This window comes from Tursiops truncatus, chromosome 8, assembly GCF_011762595.2.
Source record: "Tursiops truncatus isolate mTurTru1 chromosome 8, mTurTru1.mat.Y, whole genome shotgun sequence".
NCBI lineage: Eukaryota > Metazoa > Chordata > Mammalia > Artiodactyla > Delphinidae > Tursiops > Tursiops truncatus.
Genome location: NC_047041.1, coordinates 70,619,709 through 70,640,113, shown reverse-complemented (window position 1 = coordinate 70,640,113; position 20,405 = coordinate 70,619,709). Strand labels below are relative to the sequence as shown.

Here is a 20,405-nt window from a genome sequence, read left to right as displayed (position 1 = left end):
TGCTTGGGGCACAGCTTAGATTCAGAGTTAACTTGGGGGAATTTTCTGATGAGATGTTAGAGAAGATATCAGCTTCCTGCCCTCAAAGTCTTTCATTTTTCATTGTCCCCTCTTCACCTCATTGCCATCTGTTCTGGAGCTGGAACCCTGGATGTCTTCTCCCGACCTGGCCACTAGGAGACCAGTGCTTCCTCTCTGGTGAAAGTGGCAGAAACATCTTTGTCCCTTTGTCATTCCACAGGATACTTGAAGGCATGAGGGGCATTTTATTAAGACACTAGTAAATTGAACAGAAGTGTAAGAAGAAAGAGTTAAAGAATAAGACTCCCATTTCTCTGCATGCCAGACCAGGTGACCACAGCATCGAGCAGAGTTGATGAGGGTTTACACTGTTGTTGAAGGCAGTGTGTTTACCGGTGGAAAAGTGCTGGATTTGGATATGGGAGGCAAGTTCAAATTCTAGCTCTGCCTGTGTGTTGTTAGGAGGCCTGGGCTTGTGTTTCAGCGTCTGCATGTGATAGCAGCTGAATGTATGAGATGTCACTGCTTCTAGGCCCACTCCGTGGACAGAGCTAGGAAATATACATGTACACACACATTTATACATATGTACACCTATGTCTGTTTATCTCTAGTAGAAACCACAAGTCTACACTGACTTCAATTACAATGCAGTATCACATGATCAATTCTAGCCTTTAACCTTTTCATATCTGTACCTTTCTTCTCCTTTCTGATAGTAAGAAATCTGACTCCTTTATCCTCAAAGTATTTATTTATTGGTTCAACCTCCTGGATATAAGCAGTCTCCCTACCATGCCAGCCGTCTTCTTGGCCAGTGCCGCTGACTCAGACCTTCCTGCACTGGCTGAGAGTTTCTCTCCAGGTGCTGTGGTCACTGCCTATGGGCCTCCTGTGCCCAATTTGTTCTGTTACAAATGTGATTTCAAAAGAATTTTTTTTTTTTTGTAGGCCTAGAGAATTCTCAAGCAGTATGTGTTCTTGCTGGCTCAGACCACTCAGCTTCACTGACAGGTAGGTAACATGCCATTCAGAATTCTGGGTGTTTCTGCCTCAAGTGATGCTATTGGGGTACAGAGGGAAAACCATAGACTTTGGAGTCAGAATTCTGATGCCACCACTGGTATGATCTTAGGCAAGTCGTTTTACCTTCCTGAGACCATTTCCTCTTCTATAAAGTACTTTGTGGATAGTTTTGAGAATTACATATGATAATACAGGTAAAACACTCATGTGAAACAGAGGCTCACTTCCTTTCCTCTGAGTTTGTTTTCTTAGCTGTACAATAGGGATAAAAGTATCTTCCTTTAGGGTAATTGTGATTGTCACATCATATAACCAACAGTAAACTTATGTATAATATGTTGTTATCTTATCCACCTAATCTATTTTGATGTCTAGTATAACTATCTAAGCTCTCTAGCTGTCTATTTTCTCTAGCTGTTTAATCTCAGACTATCCTATTTTATCTACCTATATCTTTCTTCTCCATTTATCTGTCACCCTGTCTGCTCTCTCTATCTACTCTATTTTATTTAACTATACATCTCTATTTTTATTTATCTTCCATCTTAGTGTCTTCCTATCTAACCTAAGTCTCCATCATCTCTAAGTCTAGTTGTGTATATGTTTCTGTAATCTAGTTTATATTTTTATGTTTTTCTCTAGTTGATCTCTCTATTCCATCTCTTTAATCTGTCTATCTAGTCTTTTTTCTCTCACACAGTGTGTATATCTCTCTGTCTTGGCCGTGTATCTGTCCATCCATCCATTTGACACACCCAGCCAATATAGTATAAACTTTCTAGTGATAATGCAGCATTTTCTTGAAAGTGAAGGTTATCCATCTCTCCTAATGGTTTTTTTCAAAGCCCAGATTGCCCTGACCCCTGCTGGTAGACTGGATACTCTAGCTCCGAGAGATTTATGTTGGTAAGACCTCTCACCCAGAGTTGAATGCATTACATTTTTTAAGCAAAGGGAAATGACTTTCATACACAGTGTTTCCAGTGTTTCATGTGGAAATTAAGATGTGTACACAGTATCTGTAAATTAATGGAGGCATGCATTCTTCAACATCAAATTTGTAATGCAGTCCAACTGAGGAGCTGTTACTGTTTCCAAAGCACAAGAGCCGTAATGTGAGACTTTAAATACTTAACAGATTCTGAACTACAGATAATTTGATATTTAATGAATTAAAAACAACTAACTAATGAAAGAACTAGCTGCTTTTAGCCTGTGTCTCATGTTAAGTAGATTTATAGATATGTTAAAAGAGTTGAGTTAAAATGAATGCCAGGGCTTCTCTGGTGGCTCAGTGGTTGGGAGTCCGCCTGCCAGTGCAGGGAACATGGGTTCGGGCCCTGGTCCAGGAAGATCCCACATGCTGCGGAGTGGCTGAGCCTGTGCGCCACAACTGCTAAGCCTGCGCTCTGGAGCCCATGAGCCACAGCTACTGAAGCCCGTGCGCCTGGAGCCCGTGCTTCGCGGCAGGAGAGGCCACCGCAGTGAGAAGCCCGCTTGCCACAACTAGAGAGGGCCCACATGCGGCGACGAAGACCCAATGCAGCCAAAAATAAATAAATAAATAAATTTATTAAAAAAAAAAAAAAAGAATGCCAGCTCTAAGGGACTCCTCTTGGCATGTGGTCCCACCTCTCCTTTTATGGGGAGAGGGGCAGAAGGCCCTAGGACAAGAAGTGACTAGTTCATCCCCCACAGTCCTCACTAGCATTGGAGGAAGGCATTCTTTTCTGAGAATAAGAACAGACTAAGAGAGGTTTCTTTTTTTTTCGGCCATGCCATGCGGCATGTGGAATCTTCTCTGACCAGGGATCAAACCCATGCCCCCTGCGTTGGGAGTACGGAGTCTTAACCACTGGACCACCAGGGAAGTCCTGAGAGATTTCTACCCTGTTCTAATTCATTTGAAATGGCTGGTATTTTGTCAACCTAGAGATTCTTCTAGTTGCTTGCTAACATCTATTTCTTAAAAACTCTTGTAATCAGTAAAGCTATTTTTTATTTCATATGTGGAGCATTTTTACTATGGTGTTTTTAAAACATAGATGTTGGATTTTTTATTGTGATATAATTCATATATGAAATTCACTCCTTTAAAGTGTGCAGTTTAGTGATTTTTAAAGTATATTCACAAAGTGAATTGGTTTTGGATATTGTGAAAGTGAATTAAAAAGGGTCAAGATTAATATCCGTCTTTCCTGGTCTAGTTCAAGCTGTTACACATTGGATTTTGTTCAGTGTTCTTTAGACCTTCTCTCTGGAGTTGTAGATTATGTAACTATTTGACATTGCAGCAGAATTTAGTTTTGCCTGCTGATGCAACAGTGTAATGATCTGCATTACATTACTGTGGAAGACAGTTCGTCTTTGCAAAAAAGATGGTTTAGACTTACTGAGATAAATGAAGGCTTATTACAGACACAGGCTCATTGTCAGTGGTACCTTGGTAGCTAAGCACTCCATTTAATGGGTTGAAGCTTTGCTGAGGGGTCCTCTGCCCTCTTGTAAAGGATCCTCATACTTCATACACCCTGGTGAGGTCCAGGGAGGTTGCCCTCTCTCTAGGCACGAAATATACCAAATTCGTTGTATAGCACTGCAGAATGTCAGTGCTGCAAGGTCACCTGGGTGACAAAAAGGCTCCACTGATTTATAGACCCTCAGACTCTATGAAACAGAGACCCAGAATGTGAAGTGATGTGCCCCGTGTCAGAGTGATCCAGTAGCAGATTTGGGACTTGAAGCCGGAATCTTGGTCTAATATCCTTTAATGATACTGTTTGGCTTCTGATCAGTTTTGGAGAATACACCAGACTGCCTCAGGGCAAGCAATACTGTAAACCTTTACTGGGAGGTCACAGAATGCTGTGGAAGCAAAAAACCTGGCTTCTGGTCCCACTTGATCCCTCATTAGCTATGTGATCTTGAAAGTCACTTAACATCTCCGAGCCTTGGTTAATTTATCTTCTAGAAGAGTGCTGTCTAGGAGAAATATAATGTGAGCCGTATTGCAAAAAGTAAAAAGAAAAAGGTGAATTAATTTTAATAATTTATTTTACTTAACCCAGTATATCCAAAATATTATTTCAATATGTAATCAGTATGAAACTTATTAATGAGGCACACTCCTTTTGGGTTTTTTTTGCACTACGTCTTTACAATCCATTGTGCTTTGTTTGTCTTCAACATGTCTCATTTGGACTAGCCACATTTCAAGTGTTCAGTAGCCACATGTGTGTGCCATGTGCTTACTGTGCAGTGTAGAACCTTGGAATGTTAGGGTTGGGAAAGTGCTTAGAAATCATCCAAGGAGTCACAAACTGTAGATTTATAAGCCAAATTATGGTCTATGGCCCCATTTTGTTTGACTTCCAGTTAAACATTTGTTGAATGTGAATGCCTTTTGGACAAGCATGTGCCCTCTGGTTTGCTGCCGTCACCCACAAGTCTCTCCTGTTAACAGTGTCATCAGTTATATCGTCTGCCCTTCTTGACCAACCGCCCTCCCCTCCAGTCTTCAGCTGGTGAAACTAAGGCTTGGAGAGGAAGTGGTTTGTCCAAGGTCAGTAGCTAGTTAGCAGATCCAAGAATAGAAGCCAGAATCACTTGACTCTGAAATTGTTCTTTTTCTATTAAATCACAGTGTCAGTCAGTCGCATTCCTGCTTATATCACAGGATTATTGTGAGGTTCAAATGAGCTTAAATGCTATGTGGATGTGATATGATAACATTATATTTTCTTCTGGACAGGGCATGTAGTGAAATCATCTTATGTTTATAAAGTTTAAGCTTTAAACAGTTTATCTTTTAACCTGTTATTTAAAAAAGCGAATATATATTTTTCCTAACAAAAGGTAATGCAAGCGTTTATTTTAAAAATGTAGAAAATAGAGAAACATATGTCTTGCACATGGTAGATGTTGAACAAATATTTGGCTGAATGAATTAATGAAAAAATAAACTCACATTCCTATTCCTTGACAAACTGCTAAGACCATTTGGCCTTTTTTCCTATTTAAAGAATTTTAAAAAATCTTGTGTATAATTATGCTATACATGAATTTGGTATCTTGTTTTGCTCTATTCAACATTGTAGGATTAAGAGTAATACAACTTCTTTTAACCACATTTTTTTTTTCAAACAGGTTATTTTCCATCATTTTGGACTAATGGTCCTTCACCTCTTTTGTCCCCCTTTTGTTTGTTTAAGATGCAGGAGAGCTGTTTGTTTGGGGAAGCAACAAGCATGGGCAACTGGCTTCCCATGCTGCTTTCCTTCCTGTGCCCCAGAAGATAGAAGCACATTGTTTTCAGAATGAAAAGATCGCTGCTGTCTGGAATGGGTGGACACACCTAGTTGCTCAGACAGGTGAGAGTGGCAGAGAGTTTGTGGTTGGGAAGAGCAGCTGGGGGACAGCTGTCTAAGTAGCTATGAATGCTTGGGATTAGGTAGTTTGGTTCTTACTTGATGAAATGCTTTAAGGGTTGGGAAGGGAAGGACCTGGGATCTAGTTCTGCAATCAGCCAGATATGTGGCTTTTCCTCTCTGGATCACAGGTTTACAGGCAAAAAGGCAAAGCTGGCTTAGGTTAACTCCTTCTGGCCCTAAGAGTCCACGAGGTTTTGTGAAGGAACCCACTGCAACAAACATCACCTAGAAATTTGTCCAGGTTGTTGGGGAGTCTTTGCCTTGTCATAGCTAAAGGGATGACTGTATTTGCATTTTCACTTGAGTCTAAATTAAAGGTGTCAGAAACTATTAAGTTAAATATTTTAAGATGGAGGCAAAAGCATTACTTTGAGTCATAGCTGGCATGGTATTTTGATTTAAATTTTTATTAACCCTAACAAACTTTGTACATTGATTCAAGCATCCCACATATTCCTTCAGATGTTACCTTACCAGGCCATGCCATCCAGCTTTTGGCATCTTTATCTTTTCTTGATAATATCTTCGTTGATTTCTCATCTTAGGGCAGTTCTCCTTGCCTGGTCTTCATATTCCTGACACTGTTCTCGGGGTTTGTTTTTTCATGGCCTCCCTTCTTCCCAGCCTTCCTAGAGCTCTTGCTGACTGACACAGTTTCCCAGACCAGCAGTTTGTAATTCTTAAGAACCATTATCGTGTCAAGGCCTTCTGAACTTCAGGGGTTCTCAGGAGTCCTCTTGCCTGCTCTTGGCCTGCTCGTTAGTGACACACAGATCTGTAGACTCTCAAATACCTGGTCACTTAATCCAATACTTTTGTAGGTTTTCAGGTCAGCTTCAGTTATCCTGGGTAAGTCACACATACTACACGTTTGAACACATAGACTTATGAGTATTTATATCCATGGTGCTTTTAATTGGTTCTTAAAATTTTTTTTAAGGTTGTTTTGGTACAGAGGCCTATATAACAAAGGTGTATAATAAACTTTCCATATTTACCGCTTCAGAGGATGCTCTAATGATGTCATTCATTTGGAGGAAAATCATGACTTTCCTCAAAGAAGTCCAGACTGCTTGAAGATTGGGACCATCGACAGAAATTTTTCTTAAAGAGACCCTGAGCATAATAGCCACTTATTTGTATAATTGTTACTCTCTCTCTTCTCCTCCAGACAGTGAGCTCTGTGATAGGAGGCACGATATTCATCTTGCTCACGTCTGTATCTCCAGTGCCTAGCAGAGAAAATATTCTTTGCCTACATTAAACTGTTTCTAGTTAAAAGAGACTAAACATATTCAAATGCATAGGAGGCAGGGTAGACTGCGAGGATTTCTTCTTTCCTTGGACTTGCTGGTCCATGATCAGAAGGCTTCAGTTTGTCTCTTTGGATTCAAGAGTCCAACCAAATCGGTTCTTGTTTATTGTAAACCTTTTGAGCAGTGTGCTAAGCCTTGGAAGAAACAGAAAAGATGTGGGCCGTGCCTTCCCACTGCAATGTGTGGACAGGCTTAAGTCTAAGAGTACAGAAACAGAAGACTTTATCATCCATCTGTCCATCATACAGATGGTGAGGATCTGTTTATGTACCATGCCTTGTACTAGATCCTAATCCTGCCCTCAGGGAGCCCACTGTCACTAGGGGAGACAGACCTGTTATCAGATTTCAGTGCAGCAGTGGAGCTAAGTCAGTGTGCAGGAATGGCACAGACACTAGCAGTAGTCTGAGTCACTGGGTGTTAACAGGTAGGCGTTTCATGCTTAGTCAGTCTTCAAAGAATTGCAGTGCAGTAAAATACACTTACTACCAAACCATAGTGGGTTTAGTTGAGTCTGTCAGTAAATCCGTTAACTGGTTAGGCAGCTGACTAATGAAAGACATAAAGATGTTGCTGCTTTGATTCTAGCTTTGCAGCACTGTAACTCATGCTGATTTCCACGTCTGGGCCAACAGCCCAGCACTCAGAGTGGGAGGTTGGAACCTATGTCCCTGACACTGTCTGAGTCACCCCAGCTGCTCTGGGGCTCAGCTTCAGGTCTCCACCTCCACTTGAGAGCATGATCTTTGGGTAATGTTTCAGCTATTTGATTAACTTGTTAATTCAGATCTCTTGTTTATGCACTTTGTTATTTTCCCCTTTCTCCTGAGTCCAGAGTGGTTAAAAGCTGGGATGTTAGAGCGTCCTGGCTGTTGCGCTGAGTTTTGGGTAGAAGAGAGTCTCCTGCTGTTTGGTTCACCAGTTTTGCCCTCCTCCTAGTAGCCGTGGAAGCCTTTGCCCTGGCGCGGTGTCATTGAGAAGAAACAGCCAGGGCTTCCAGTTTAATCAGACCCAGTTGCTCATTTTAATGGGAACAAGATTTGCTCACAGGGTCAAATCAGCTCATTATTGGGCCAAGGAGTTATTTGACTCTAGTTGTTTTCATAAGCTCCAGTGGAGAATTGTTCCTGGGACCTACCTGCAGCCACATCAGCACAGAGGCTGCCCCCAGTCTCGTTCTGGAAGACATTAGGGGTGTATTATTGATTAAAAACAGCTTATGTGCAGTGACCATAGATCCGTCCAGTAAGGTGGGCTGGGCTGGGCTGGGTTAGGATGGAGACGGGGAGTAGACTGTGCTTTCTCCCATCTCATAATCCCTACACCAACTTTGTTCCTTGGGGGACATTTGCAGTGTCTGGAGCCATATTTGGTTGTTACAACTAGGGGTGGGCGTGCTACTGGCATCTAGTTGGTAGAGGCCAGGGATGCTGCTAAATGTCCTACAATGCAAGGGCAGCCCCCTCCGCCCGACACAGAAATACCCAGCCCCAAATGTTAGTGGTACCATGATCAAGAAATGCTGCCCAAGACTACCATCCCCAGTGGTAGGTGCTTAGCGAGGGCAGTTCACATGATATCAAGATTACTTTACTTTAGTTCGTCTATGTGGGAATCTGGGATGCAGTCTCTGTCCTCCCTCATCAGGAGTCTGGTGCCTACCTGCAGTGCTTGTGATGGAAAAATACTTTTCTCCGTTAGAGGCACTTGGAAAGAGTCCAAGAGAACCTGTTCTAATCTGGGAAAGCTGGCAAGGTACCTGTGTCTCAGACTGGTGGAGCTGCATTGAAGAAACCTTTCCCAAGCTGCTTAATGTCCCCGATCATTGTTCTCGGGAGCTTCATGGGACTCCTGTGGGACTTTATCCAGGCTCGGTGACCTGCAGCTGTCTCCTCTGAGATTCATGAGTTCCTGGCCCAAAGTGCTTCTAGTGAGAACTGGGTGGTGGATCTGTGTGCCTTCTTAGTTGGGTGACCTTAGTTGAGTCACTTCACCTGTCTAGGCCTCAATTTCCTCCTCTCTCATGCAGGGTATTAAAACCTACCTCCATTCTACAGACAGCTGCTGTGAGTTTCAAATGAATGAATCTGTGTGAAAGATCCTAACTAACTGTAAAATGCTGTACATACCTGTACAGGGGGTGCCCATGCTTGGGATGTGTGAGTACATTAAGGAGTTAGCAGTTGCTTTTAGAAAGGCTTCTATTTCGGCAGGGTCTGTGCAGGGCTTGAGACACACCAGCTTCTCCCCTCAGGGCTCATGAACTGGCCAGGTCTGACAGGCAAAGTTTCCTGAGGTCTTTCACTTACATGCAGCCAGCACGTAGCTCTTTTATATTATCAGTATAAGACCATCATGGCCTTACAGGTCATTTTTCCTGTTAAAATCTCTGATCACACTATTCTTCCTTCAATGGATTGTATACATCCACTTGCATTCTTATTTGTTTAATGTCTAGACTGTAAATTCCACGAGAGCAGTGTCTGTGTTGTTCACGGCTATATCCCCAGCACAGGCCCGGCACATAGTAGATGATTTGTAACTAATTGCTGAACGAATGAATAGATGGCAAGGTAGAGAGAAGCGTGGCTTTGAAGTCAGACAGGCCGAGGTGTGACTCAGCTCTGCCAGCCTCCTGATTGTGCCAGTTCCTCTCCATCACCACCGTGGTGCAGGCCACTGTCACCTTCTTGCTGGATCCTGCAGTGGCCTCTGCCTGGTGTCCTCAGCTTCCCACATCGCTCCCTCTCCCCCCAGTCTGTTCTCCATGCCTCAGTTGGAAGATCTTTTCAAACCCATGTGTCACATTCCAGTGGCTTCCCATTGCTCTTACAATAAAGACATAGTCCTTAGTGGTCACCAGGCACTGCGTGGTCTGCCCTCTGCCTGCCTTTCCAGCCCTGTTTCTGACTGAGCTAGCTCTTGATCTCTGGCTGACCTCTACTCTGGCCTTGGTACCTGGAATGGATCCTGGATTTCCCACTATAGTGCTTTTGCAGCTGATGTTCCCTCTATTTGCCACACTTACCCTGCTCTCCTTCTTCATTTTGACTTAGTTACATCCTTTTTTTGTTTTCCCCTAGACCTCAACTTAGTCATCACCTCCTCAGGGAGGCCTTCCCTTGACATCCCTGACTCATCACTTTTCCCTTTTATCTCTTAGGGCACTACAGCCTCTCCTTTGTGCTATTTTCTGTTTTTAAAAATTAATTAATTATTTATTTTTGGCTGCCTTGGGTCTTCGTTGCTGCGCACGGGCTTTCTCTAGTCGCAGCGAGCAGGGGCTACTTTTTGTTGCGGTGCGTGGCCTTCTCATTGTGGTGGCTTCTCTTGTTGTGGAGCACAGGCTTTAGGTGCACAGGCTTCAGTAGTTGCGGCTCGCGGGCTCTAGAGCGCAGGCTCAGTAGTTGTGGCGCACAGGCTTAGTTGCTCTGCGGCACATGGGATCTTCCTGGACCAGGGCTCGAACCCATGTTCCCTGCATTGGCAGGAGGATTCTTTTTTTTTTAAACACATTACTACTTCTTTTTTTTTTTTTTAAATTTATTTTTGGCTGCGTTGGGTCTTAGTTGCCGAGTGGTCTTTCTCTAGTTGCGGTGAGTGGGAGCTACCTTTCATCGTGGTGTGCGGGCTTCTCATTGCGGTGCACGGGCTTCTCATTGCAGTGGCTTCTCTTGTTGCAGAGCACAGGCTCTAGGTGCTCAGACTCAGTAGTTGTGGCACGTGGGCTCTAGGGCTCACAGGCTTCAGTAGTTGTGGCGTGCAGGCTCAGTAGTTGTGGCACATGGACCTAGCTGCTCCGCGGCACATGGGATATTCCCGGACCAGGGATTGAACCCGTGTCCCCCTCACTGGCAGGCGAATTCCTAACCATTGCGCCACCAGGGAAGTCTCAACAGGTGGATTCTTCTTATTATTTTTTTTTTGCGGTATGTGGGCCTCTCACCGTTGTGGCCTCTCCCGTTGCGGAGCACAGGCTTTGGATGCGCAGGCTCAATGGCCATGGCTTACGGGCCCAGCCGCTCCGCGGCATGTGGGATCTTCCCGGACCGGGGCACGAACCCGTGTCCCCTGCACTGGCAGGCGGACTCTCAACCACTGTGCCACCAGGGAAGCCCCAAGTGGATTCTTAACCACTGCACCACCAGGGAAGTCCTGCGCTATTTTCTACAGGTTTCTTTAACTAATTCCCATCCCACTAGACTGTAAGCTCCATCTGGGAAAGAGCCATGTCTGTTTTGCTCAGCATCGTGTCCTCTGTGCTTAGCAAAGTACTTGGCACATCCGAGGTAGGTACTCAGTGCATGCTGGACAAATGAATAAGCCTCATTTCTCTGAGCTTATTTCTTCGTTAGGAAAATGGGGAAATATTGCTGACCTTGGATGAGGATTAAATGAGATGGTGTATCAAAGCTTCCAGCTTCCAGCATCCAGCGCAGGACAGGGCTCATGTCAGTTCAGTATACGGTGGCTTCCTCTGCCCTTTGAAACTCTGGAGCGATCAGGAGGTCAGATGTCCCATATCTTCTCTTTCCAGCAGAGGTCTCCGTAGGCCTGGATCTGAATGTCTCTGGATCAGTAACAGGTTGATTCAGGACTCTCCTGGCCAGTGCAGAAAGATCAATGCTTACAAATGCTAAGTGCTGGTTGCTGGTGATTTATTAGAATTTCAAGGGGAATGATTTACACATGATCCAAACCTTAACATGGGGTTGGTCAGAATGTTTACAGCCCGGTTGCCTTGGGGATGCTGGATGCTTTCCCTGGGCCACGCAGTATCGCAAAGTAGCCTTGTGGTCTCACAGAGGCTATGGATTGAAAAAGTGGGCCCCAATACAGAGTTCCTGACATTCTTCACTCTCTTCAGTGTCACCTTAAAAAGTCCTAAAGTCTTATAAGTTTTAGAGAATCAGAAATGGAAAGAGAAACTTCCTTACTTGGCAAATGAGAAAACTGAAGCAAAGAGGCAAGACAGTGCCTTTATGTCAGCATTGAGATCTCCCTGTGCTATGCGGCTGCTTCCCACTAGCTATCAATTTTATGTTTGGTAGTGTATATATGTCCATGCCACTCTCTCACTTCGTCCCAGCTTACCCTTCCCCCTCCCCATGTCCTCAGGTCCATTCTCTACGTCTGCATCTTTATTCCTGTCCTGCCCCTAGGTTCTTCAAAACCATTTTTTTTTAGATTCCATGTATATGTGTTAGCATACGGTATTTGTTTTTCTCTTTCTGACTTACTTCACTCTGTATGACAGACCCTGGGTCCATCCACCTCACTACAAATAACTCAATTTCATTTCTTTTTATTAAGCCATTAATTTTTATACTAGAATGCTTAGAATGTCAGGAATGGATGAGAACTTAGAGCTCGTCTGGCCTGACCCCCTCAGCTTAGAGATGGAGAAACTGAGGACTGAAGAGGGGGAAGCACAGAGCGTGAGGGAAGGAGGGAGGACAAAACTCGGGTCTCATGGCCTCGGTCTAGTGCTCTTTCCGCCTTGTCACTTTCTCTCCAGAGATGAGGAGGAAATGTGGATGGCTTAACTGCTCACACCCAGCGACTTGAACCAGGAATAATAGTTCCTTCTGTATGTGAAATTCTGCTTCAAGAAAACACTAATTCTTACCTGAAATGTGTAGCCAGAGATTCCCTTAATGGAGTTGTGTGCGGAGTAGAAATTACGAGATGGTGCTCCAGGAGCGTGGGTCTGGAGGCCATCCCAGGATTCACAGAGGCAGCCACATTTCCATTTATGATAATACAATAGCAGTCATAGCTCTTGCGGACCACTTTTATCACTGTAAAGTGCTTTCATCTCCATTTTCTCATCTGAAGGTGGCAAGATGGGTGTTATTATCCTTGCTTTCCAGACAAGTCCCTAATTGGTTAACTGCACTGCCTTGGTTCACATAGTTGGGCAGAGTTGTCCCCAAGCCTGCTACTCTGAGTCCAAGTAGTATGTATCTCAGAATGCTCTAACCCATGAACTAAACTTTTGCTTTTCAAAGAAACATTTTTTTCCAGCTTTTACCAGTGATTCTCCCAAGCAGTAAGGAAGAAAATTCCTAGTTATCCTTGATCCTTCAGAAGGTATCTGTGGAATGCTTACCTAGATATATATAGCACTATGCTACAGACTACAAGGAAACATAAAATCCAGAACTGCCTTCAGGAAGTTTATAGTTGGATGAACAAAAGAAATATTTAGTCGAAGAATGAAAAAATATGGCAGAGCCAGAGGAGTGGCCTAGACTCTGAAGGCTCTAGGGTTTCAGGGGAAGGGGAAGTCAGTGTGGGAGAGGGTAGTCAGGAAAGGGTGTGAAATCCTTTGGGAAGGTCCCATTTTAATGGGTGGAGAGTTTGGGACTTGGTTCTGTTGCTTTCTTTGTCCTCTGGCAAGACACAGAACTCTCTGGTCCCCTTCTTCCCATCTGGACAATAGGAGGTTGTGGACATAATGATATCCAAAGGCCATTCCAGCTCTGAAATTTCATCCTATAAAAAAAAGTAAAACGGGCCTAAGGAAATTATTATGGGTGCATTGGGAGATTAAGTATAATACCATTCATTGCAGCCTAATTTATAATGACAAAAACAAATACATGGAAACAAATGAAATTGTAGGGGGAACTGGTTAAATAAATTATGGTACAAATTTGGAATATATGGTATGTTGGAATATATAGCCCCTAAATAGAATGTTTTAGGAGGATATTTAATGACAGAGGAATGTGCTCATGATAAGGTAAGTAAAAAGAGTAGGTTACAATAAGGTACTACACTACAACTTCTAATTTTTTTTTTTCCAAAAAGAATGTTTACCTAGAAAGACCAGGAGGAAATATGGCAGAGTATTATCTCTGATTGGTGGGATTATGAGTGAATTTTATTTTCTTTTATATTTTCTATGCTGAATATGTAATTTGCAGTCTGATTATATCCCCCATAAGAGTTAATGAATAAACTTTCTCAGTGCAGGGAACTGGCCTCTTTGCTGGTGTATTCCTGTGTATATATACGCCCTTGACACATCACTTCCATGGACCTCATCTGGGAGTTTGCATGGAAAAGAGGCAAGAGGCTGAAGGAGGCAGGAAAGCGGGGATCTATTTTTGGCTCAGTCATGAGTCAGCTTTGTGACCTCAGGCAAGTCCCTTCTGAACATCCCTGAGCCTTGGTTTCCTCATCTGGAGAGGGGAATTGGAGGTCACAAAAGGTCCTTTGAGCTCCAAGATACACTCATTCCTAAAGATGGAGAATTTCTCCACTGTTGTGGAACCAGCTCAGAGGCCTCATTGGTTCCTTGAGCCTGGCGTCCTTTCTTTCTGTCTCGCTCCGCTGTACCTGCGCTTAGCTGCCTAGCTGTAAGATGCTTTCTCCGGTTCAGAGTTCAGGGTAGGATGGAGTGGAGTTGAGTTATAGGGCCGAGCTGAGAGGGTGTAGTGACAGTGTTACACCACTAGAGGGAAGCATTGTTTGGCTACTTCCCCCTTTCTCACTGTCCTATTTGCTCAGCAGGTGAAGAGTGGCTTTGATTTGCCTCAATTTGGTTTCAAATTCTAGAATTTTAGATTTAAAAGGACTTTGAAGATCATCCAGCAGAACTCAGTTATGCAGATGTGAGATAATAGAGTCCAGAAAAGGCAAGTGACCTACTTGAAGTCACACAGTATTTTTTTCAGGGTCTGTACTACAGGGTTTAGAAGAAGGCTGCAGACAGAGCCAAGAGTGTGATCAGTTGAATCCACAGAGCGTGGACAGTTCCCATGGTTGTGCAGGAATCTGAGGGATCTGCCTGTATACAGGTTTACCCAGCTCCTCTGGCCAGGTGCCAAGAGGCCTGGAGATAGAGAAGAAAAGATAGAACTCGACCCTGAGGAGCAGTGTCTGGTGGGGGAAGCCCATGCAAACCCATTGATGCTACGTGTGTGTTTTCCTCACCCTCTGTCGCCCTCTGGCGGTCTGCCTAGCCTAGGATCCAGGCTGTGGTGGTGCTTGGAGACTGGTTTACAGAAGACCTGCAGGCGCCCTCGTGAATGATGCCCTCCAAGGTCAGGAGGTACCCTGGCCACCTCCAGTTTGTTATTTCCAGTGAATTTCTGCAGGCACTGCTCACATATTCACATGTCTTATCTTACCATTTCTTGAGGTTTGCAAGTAATCCTGACAGTTTGATTCCCACCTTCCAAAGGTTTTGTTTACTTGACCCTGGGCTGACTGTACTTTTGGTTTCCAGGGTGCCCACCAGCCCTAAGCATTGTGGTAAAGCAGAATTGGGCGCTGGTCTGGGAGCCAGGCAGCTGTGCGACCTTGGGCAGGTTACTTCCTCTGTTTGGGCAGGGAGGTCAGGCTCTCAGCTGCAGCTGTGTCATCTCTGCTAGAGAGATGAAGTTCTGGGGTTATTTTTGGTTTTCGTGTTTGGCAACAAATACCCATTGATCTGTGGTCCAGAGGAGTGCAGTGTGTGTCCAGCTGCAGCAGAAGCAAGATTCACCCTTTGAAGTAGGTGCGCTCGAATAAGGGGCTTGCAGAGAGCCTGGCCAAAGCCGAGTGCAGCTGGGCCTGGAGAGCCACCAGATGGCAGCAGTGGGCAGGCAGATAGCCTTACGGGTGAGGCCGGTATGGCCAGCGTCCAGAGTCAGAATTAGCAAGGTCAGAGCTGAAAGGACCCCAGAGGTCACTACCAGGCCCAGAGAAGGAAGGAGGTTACCTAAGGTCTCCCTGTGAGTTAATCTCCTCGCTTGTTAGAAGAACTGAGATGGGTTTGGCCTCTAGCTGGCTGCCCCACAGGAGGAGTCAGGAGGCAAGAGCCTGGGCCCTGGGCCAGTGAGCTGGAGGTGGGAAGGGAAGGGGACAGTAGTTAACTGTCTGCCTTGATTGTGGTTTCTTTGAGCGTCTGGTCCTAATGATCTCCACCCTCCCACCTGCAGTAAGGATGGTGTCCTTTGTCTTTTCTGCTCCCCTCCCGTCTGCCCAGTTGTCCTCTGGTTCAGGGCCCTCCTCTTCGTCAAGGGTCATCTCGGAGTCCCCACACCCAACAGATGGGCCTTGCCAGAGGTACATTGCAGTAAGTTAGCACAGTTGGTTGAACAAAAAAAATTTTTTTTTTAATTTCCAAGGGGGTCAGAGTAGGGCAGGGAACCAATCTTTGCCAAGCACTTACCGTGTACCGGGTGCTCTGCCAGGTGCTGCCACTTACGTACTCTCATAACTCTCTGAGGTAGGGTTCATTTCCCCTGCAGTCCAGGTGAGGAAATTGAGGCTCAGAGAGGCTGAGTGGCTTGTCTAAAGTAACACAGCTAGTTAACCAAGTAGACACTCGAACCATGCTCTGTTTGATGTCAAAGGTCAGACTCATTTCACTTCCTCATGCCACCTCCCCTCAAAGCAACCGCACTGGAAATGTAGCAAGCGACTCCCAGACTGGAGGGCAGGGAGGAACACATATGTTTCTCTCTTCTGTGGAGAAAGCTTGTGGTGGGCTGCTGCGGGGAGGAGGCCTGTGAAGCAGTAAAGGGCAGGTATTTGTGGAGCAGGTTCGGGGGTGGTGTCTGGCGGTAGAAGGCCTTCTGAGAAGAGGTCAATTACCTTTCCTCTCTGCATCTGGACCACAGCAGTTCCCTCTGCCAGGAGTGCTGGTCTCCCTGAGCCCCACCCATGTAGCGACTGCCACATTCCCATCACTCTGCCCATAGAGGGCCTCCCATAGAAGCCCTCGCTGTGCACCCCACTGAAAGTGACTACCTCCACCTGTCTCGGACCCACTCGACTCCGCGCCCAGCTTTATTTTCCACCAGAGCAGTTTTCACTGCCTGAAACTACAGTATCATTGTTTGTTTACTCTTTTGTCGTCGTTCTCCCCTCACCAGGTGCGAGCCCCACGGGTTAGGGACTTGGTCTGTTTCATCCCCCCTGGATCTCCCCTGGTATAGAAGAAGGGCTCCATGAGGGTTAGCTGCATGGAGTGGCTGCAGTTTTCGGATGTGGGAGCGATGCCATTTTCAGTGGCTGTACTCAGGAGATCGGCCTGTGGCCCTGCCCTCTTCCCACCTTCTTGGAGAGGTCCAGGGCAGAGAGAGCTTCAGCTCCCTGAGGCTGACAGTGATGCCTGGTGCCCTAGGGTTGTGGGGTCTCGGCTGCCCCATCTGTCCCTGGGGCAGGGGGTTGGAGCACCGGCCATGCTGCGAGTTCACAGGGTGGTTCTGGTAAGGGCTCGGAGGTCCCTGGCAAGAGGGCTGAGTTTCCATTCAAAGAACCCTCCTCCTCTTTCCTGGTGGGGATTGATTTGTTCCAGGAGCTCTCTAAAAGTGAGCATTAAGTGACCGGCCTGTAATTGCGCCATCATTTTTAGGTTCTTGACAGATGGCACTGTGCTTGCCCTTTCTCAGGGGACCTTGCCTGTCTCACGGGAACTCTCAATAATCATAGTGACAGCCAGTGCCTTAAAGTGCTCTCGGACGTGTGCCAAGATGAAAGCGGCCCATTTTGAGGAATCTTGGATCAGCTTTTTCCTAATCTAAGTGTGACTTTTTACCTTAGGAGGAAGCCTGAGGTAGCCAAAAGAGCCCTGAAGAGCCAGGTGCAAGTTCTAATTTGGCTGCTTGTTGGCTGTGTGATCTTAGGCAAGTCAGTAACCTCTCTGGGCCTGAATTTCCTCATCTGTTAAACGAGAATCATAATCCCTAATTTGGCTGCCTCAGTGGGGGTATATTTCATGTCATTCACTCATTCACACATTCCTTCCTTAATGCCTTCACTCTATTATTCAACAAATATTTATTGAATAGCTGAGGTGAGGGCAGGGCATTCCAGGCAGAAGGAATCCTGGAAACAAAGGTATAGAAGTGGGAAGTGCACCCTGGCGTGGTTTGCTTAACATGGTGCCAGAGAGGATCGGAAGGGACTGGAATCCCTCAAGAATAACAGGCATGGGTCCTTATTCAGGCTTTATTCTGTGAGCAGTGCAAGGAGCAGCTGAAGGTTTCGGGGTAGAGGTGATATATTTGAACAAGGGAGGGGGGGCCCTGCCTCGGGGCAGCTCTTACAGGCTGCTTTCTACTCAGGTCTCTCTGTGGCTGATTTTGAGGTACTCTGGATTCCCAGGAGGACCCTCTCCCCCATGACCTGGGCAACCATTAGAAAGGCCGAGACTGGTAGGGACTGGAGTTACCTGGCTCACTGGTCCACCCTCTGGGGAGCTGTCTCAGGCCACAGGGAAGGTTGCGTTTCCTTCCGTCTTGAAGCGTTTCATAAGGGCCTGAAGATGAGCAGCTTCAGGGTTTCTCCCACACCTCCCCGAGGAGATGGAGGGTGTGGGGAAGGGTTATTCATGTTTACCAAGGACGCACTTGTGTGCCAGACGTTCTGCCAGGGATTTGCAAAATCATCTCTTTAATCCTTACACAAAGTTTGCCGAGCAAGGCTCCTTCCCGATTTTACGTGTGAGGAAACTGCAGAGAGCTTGAGAGACATGGACTCAGCCCGCCTAGTTACTTGGCCTTACCTTGCTCAGAGTGAAATGGGGTCAGCAGTGTCACCTTGTCTACCGGAGGACACTGTGAGGATCAAGTAAGATCCTGGATGTGAGAGCACTTTGTGCATGCAAAGTACTGTGTGCACGAATGGGATCATTGGCAATACTGTACTGCTTCCCAGAGAGCTCTCTGTGATGCGCTTGGGCCTTTCCTGCCTGGGTGATAGAAGGTACTAACCTCTGGTTCCTCCTCTGTGTATCTTCCTCCAGCCAGCCCCTGGGTCGGGGGCTCCGCTTAGCACTTTTCTCCTTTAGCCTGCAAGTATGAAGGCACTGCTCTTCTTCAGAAAATTAACTCTACAGTACAAAATTAATATCAAAGTATGCTTACTTTGTTTGCCATTTTGGTGAAAACAAGAAGAAGTCATGGACTTTTAATGCTGGAAGGGACCGTCTCATCCTTATTTGAAATTTGAGGAACCAGAAGCCCAGGGAGACGGTCCCATAGCTAATGGAGGCAGGGCCAGGATTAGAACCCAGGGGTCTCTAGCCCAGGGCTCCTCCACTGCCCTGCAGTGCCTCTCCTAAGAGAGACTGTAATTGCTTCGTCTCCTTTATGGAGGAAGGAAGAATCCAGTTTAATAAATTTCATTACACCAGCCCCTTTATGTAACAGGGCTGTTTCCGGGTCCTGGCAGATGGTCCATAGTAACAGTGCTTTGCTGATTTGGTTGGAGCTGATCCTATGAAATGAAAAATCCTGTGTAGCAGATGCCTTTCCCAGTCCCTGGCCATGGAAAAGTCAGCCTCTCCAGGGAAGGCACTGTAGCTTTGGTGCTCACCATCTCTAGTGGGACTCAACGTGAACGCCTCGGAGGTCATCTTAAACCCAGTCAGGTTTTTATAGAAGGTCGCATTGGTGGAATTTCTTGGTGGGTGGGGTGCTGGTAAAGTGTGTTTTTTCTGGGGCCTGAGGGACAGATGGGATCCGGGAGCAGAGTGGGAGAGAGATCAGATGTGGAAGGGAAGGAAATACAGGCTGTCTCACCGTGGATCTGGCCTGATGGCCCTTCACACCACGAGGCCTTGGACCTCCAGATGAGCAATTTGAATGTAACCTGCAGGGCCCCTTTCACTGAAATTACTGGGACTCCAGGTCTGATTATCTTCCCTTTCCTGATGGGTGCTTGATCATAACAGGTTCTCCTTATGGCCTCTTCTGGTGGTACCCCTTACTGCCACTGCTTGAGGCAAGTGGCAAGTCCCCAGACCACTGACAGTGGGTGGGCGTCACTTCCACAGGCTCCTCCTGACCTTGTCCTGCTGCTCTGTTCTCGCTCTCGCAGGGTCCTTACAGGTGGGGGTGGGAGAGTTCCCCCCATCTGTGAGTGCAGCTCTCTTAAGGCCCCAATAGGTCTTTTATACTCAACTCTCCTGAAGAACTTGGGACAGTTCCCAGGGGTGGGGTTAGAGGAAATTTGAGAGGCACCATCCAGAGTCATGTCCCAAGACATTCTCACTGGTTGACCACAAACTGGCATCCGGGACAGGCTCCCTCCCCTCCTTGCTCCTACCCCTGGGTGAATTATTTGCCCACCCAAGGATGGGGGCAACCTCTGTCTCCCTGCTTGAAGATCTTAATCTGGGCCTCCCGTTAACTAACAGCCAGTTTCTCTTTGGAAGCCAAGGATGCAAAGAGTATTGGGGGATCTCTTGGGGTTTTGGAGGTGGGACCCTGGTTTCCTAACATGACAGCTTGGATACCATGGTGAGCTTTGCAGAATGCACTGGCCCTGCTCCTGGTCCTGCTGGACCTCAGGATGGTCTGCAGGGGGCGCTGTGTGCCCACAGCCAGGTGCCGGGACTTTACCCAAGGGACTCAGGCAGCGCATCTCTGCAGGCCCAGGCGTGCTTAGGAACTGCGGCTTTCCCTTGGCTGTGCCCAATCACCCAAGTCTCATTCCCAGCTCCAGCCTCCAGCTCGGGCACTGTGAGTCATAGTCATCAGTGGAAAACGCAGCTTCACCAACAGCTGGGCTCAGTGCTTGGCCTTTTTTCTTCTTTTTTTGTAACTTCACAGAGATGGAAACTGCTGATGATCTTTTGCAAGAGACAGCAATTGAAGGCAAAGTCCAG

General features: G+C 46.2%; 1 protein-coding gene across 10 annotated transcripts in view; it reads left to right on the top strand.

Annotated features, from left to right (window-relative positions):
* The window catches only part of SERGEF (secretion regulating guanine nucleotide exchange factor), a 218,963-nt gene that overhangs the window by 16,910 nt on the left and 181,648 nt on the right, over positions 1-20,405 (top strand). For all 10 annotated transcript variants that reach the window (XM_073808655.1, XM_033862604.2, XM_073808654.1 and 7 more), the window contains 2 exons: positions 973-1,035; positions 5,259-5,417. In XM_073808655.1, the coding sequence (XP_073664756.1) occupies positions 973-1,035; positions 5,259-5,417 (222 nt within the window). The remainder of the gene's footprint in view (positions 1-972; positions 1,036-5,258; positions 5,418-20,405) is intronic.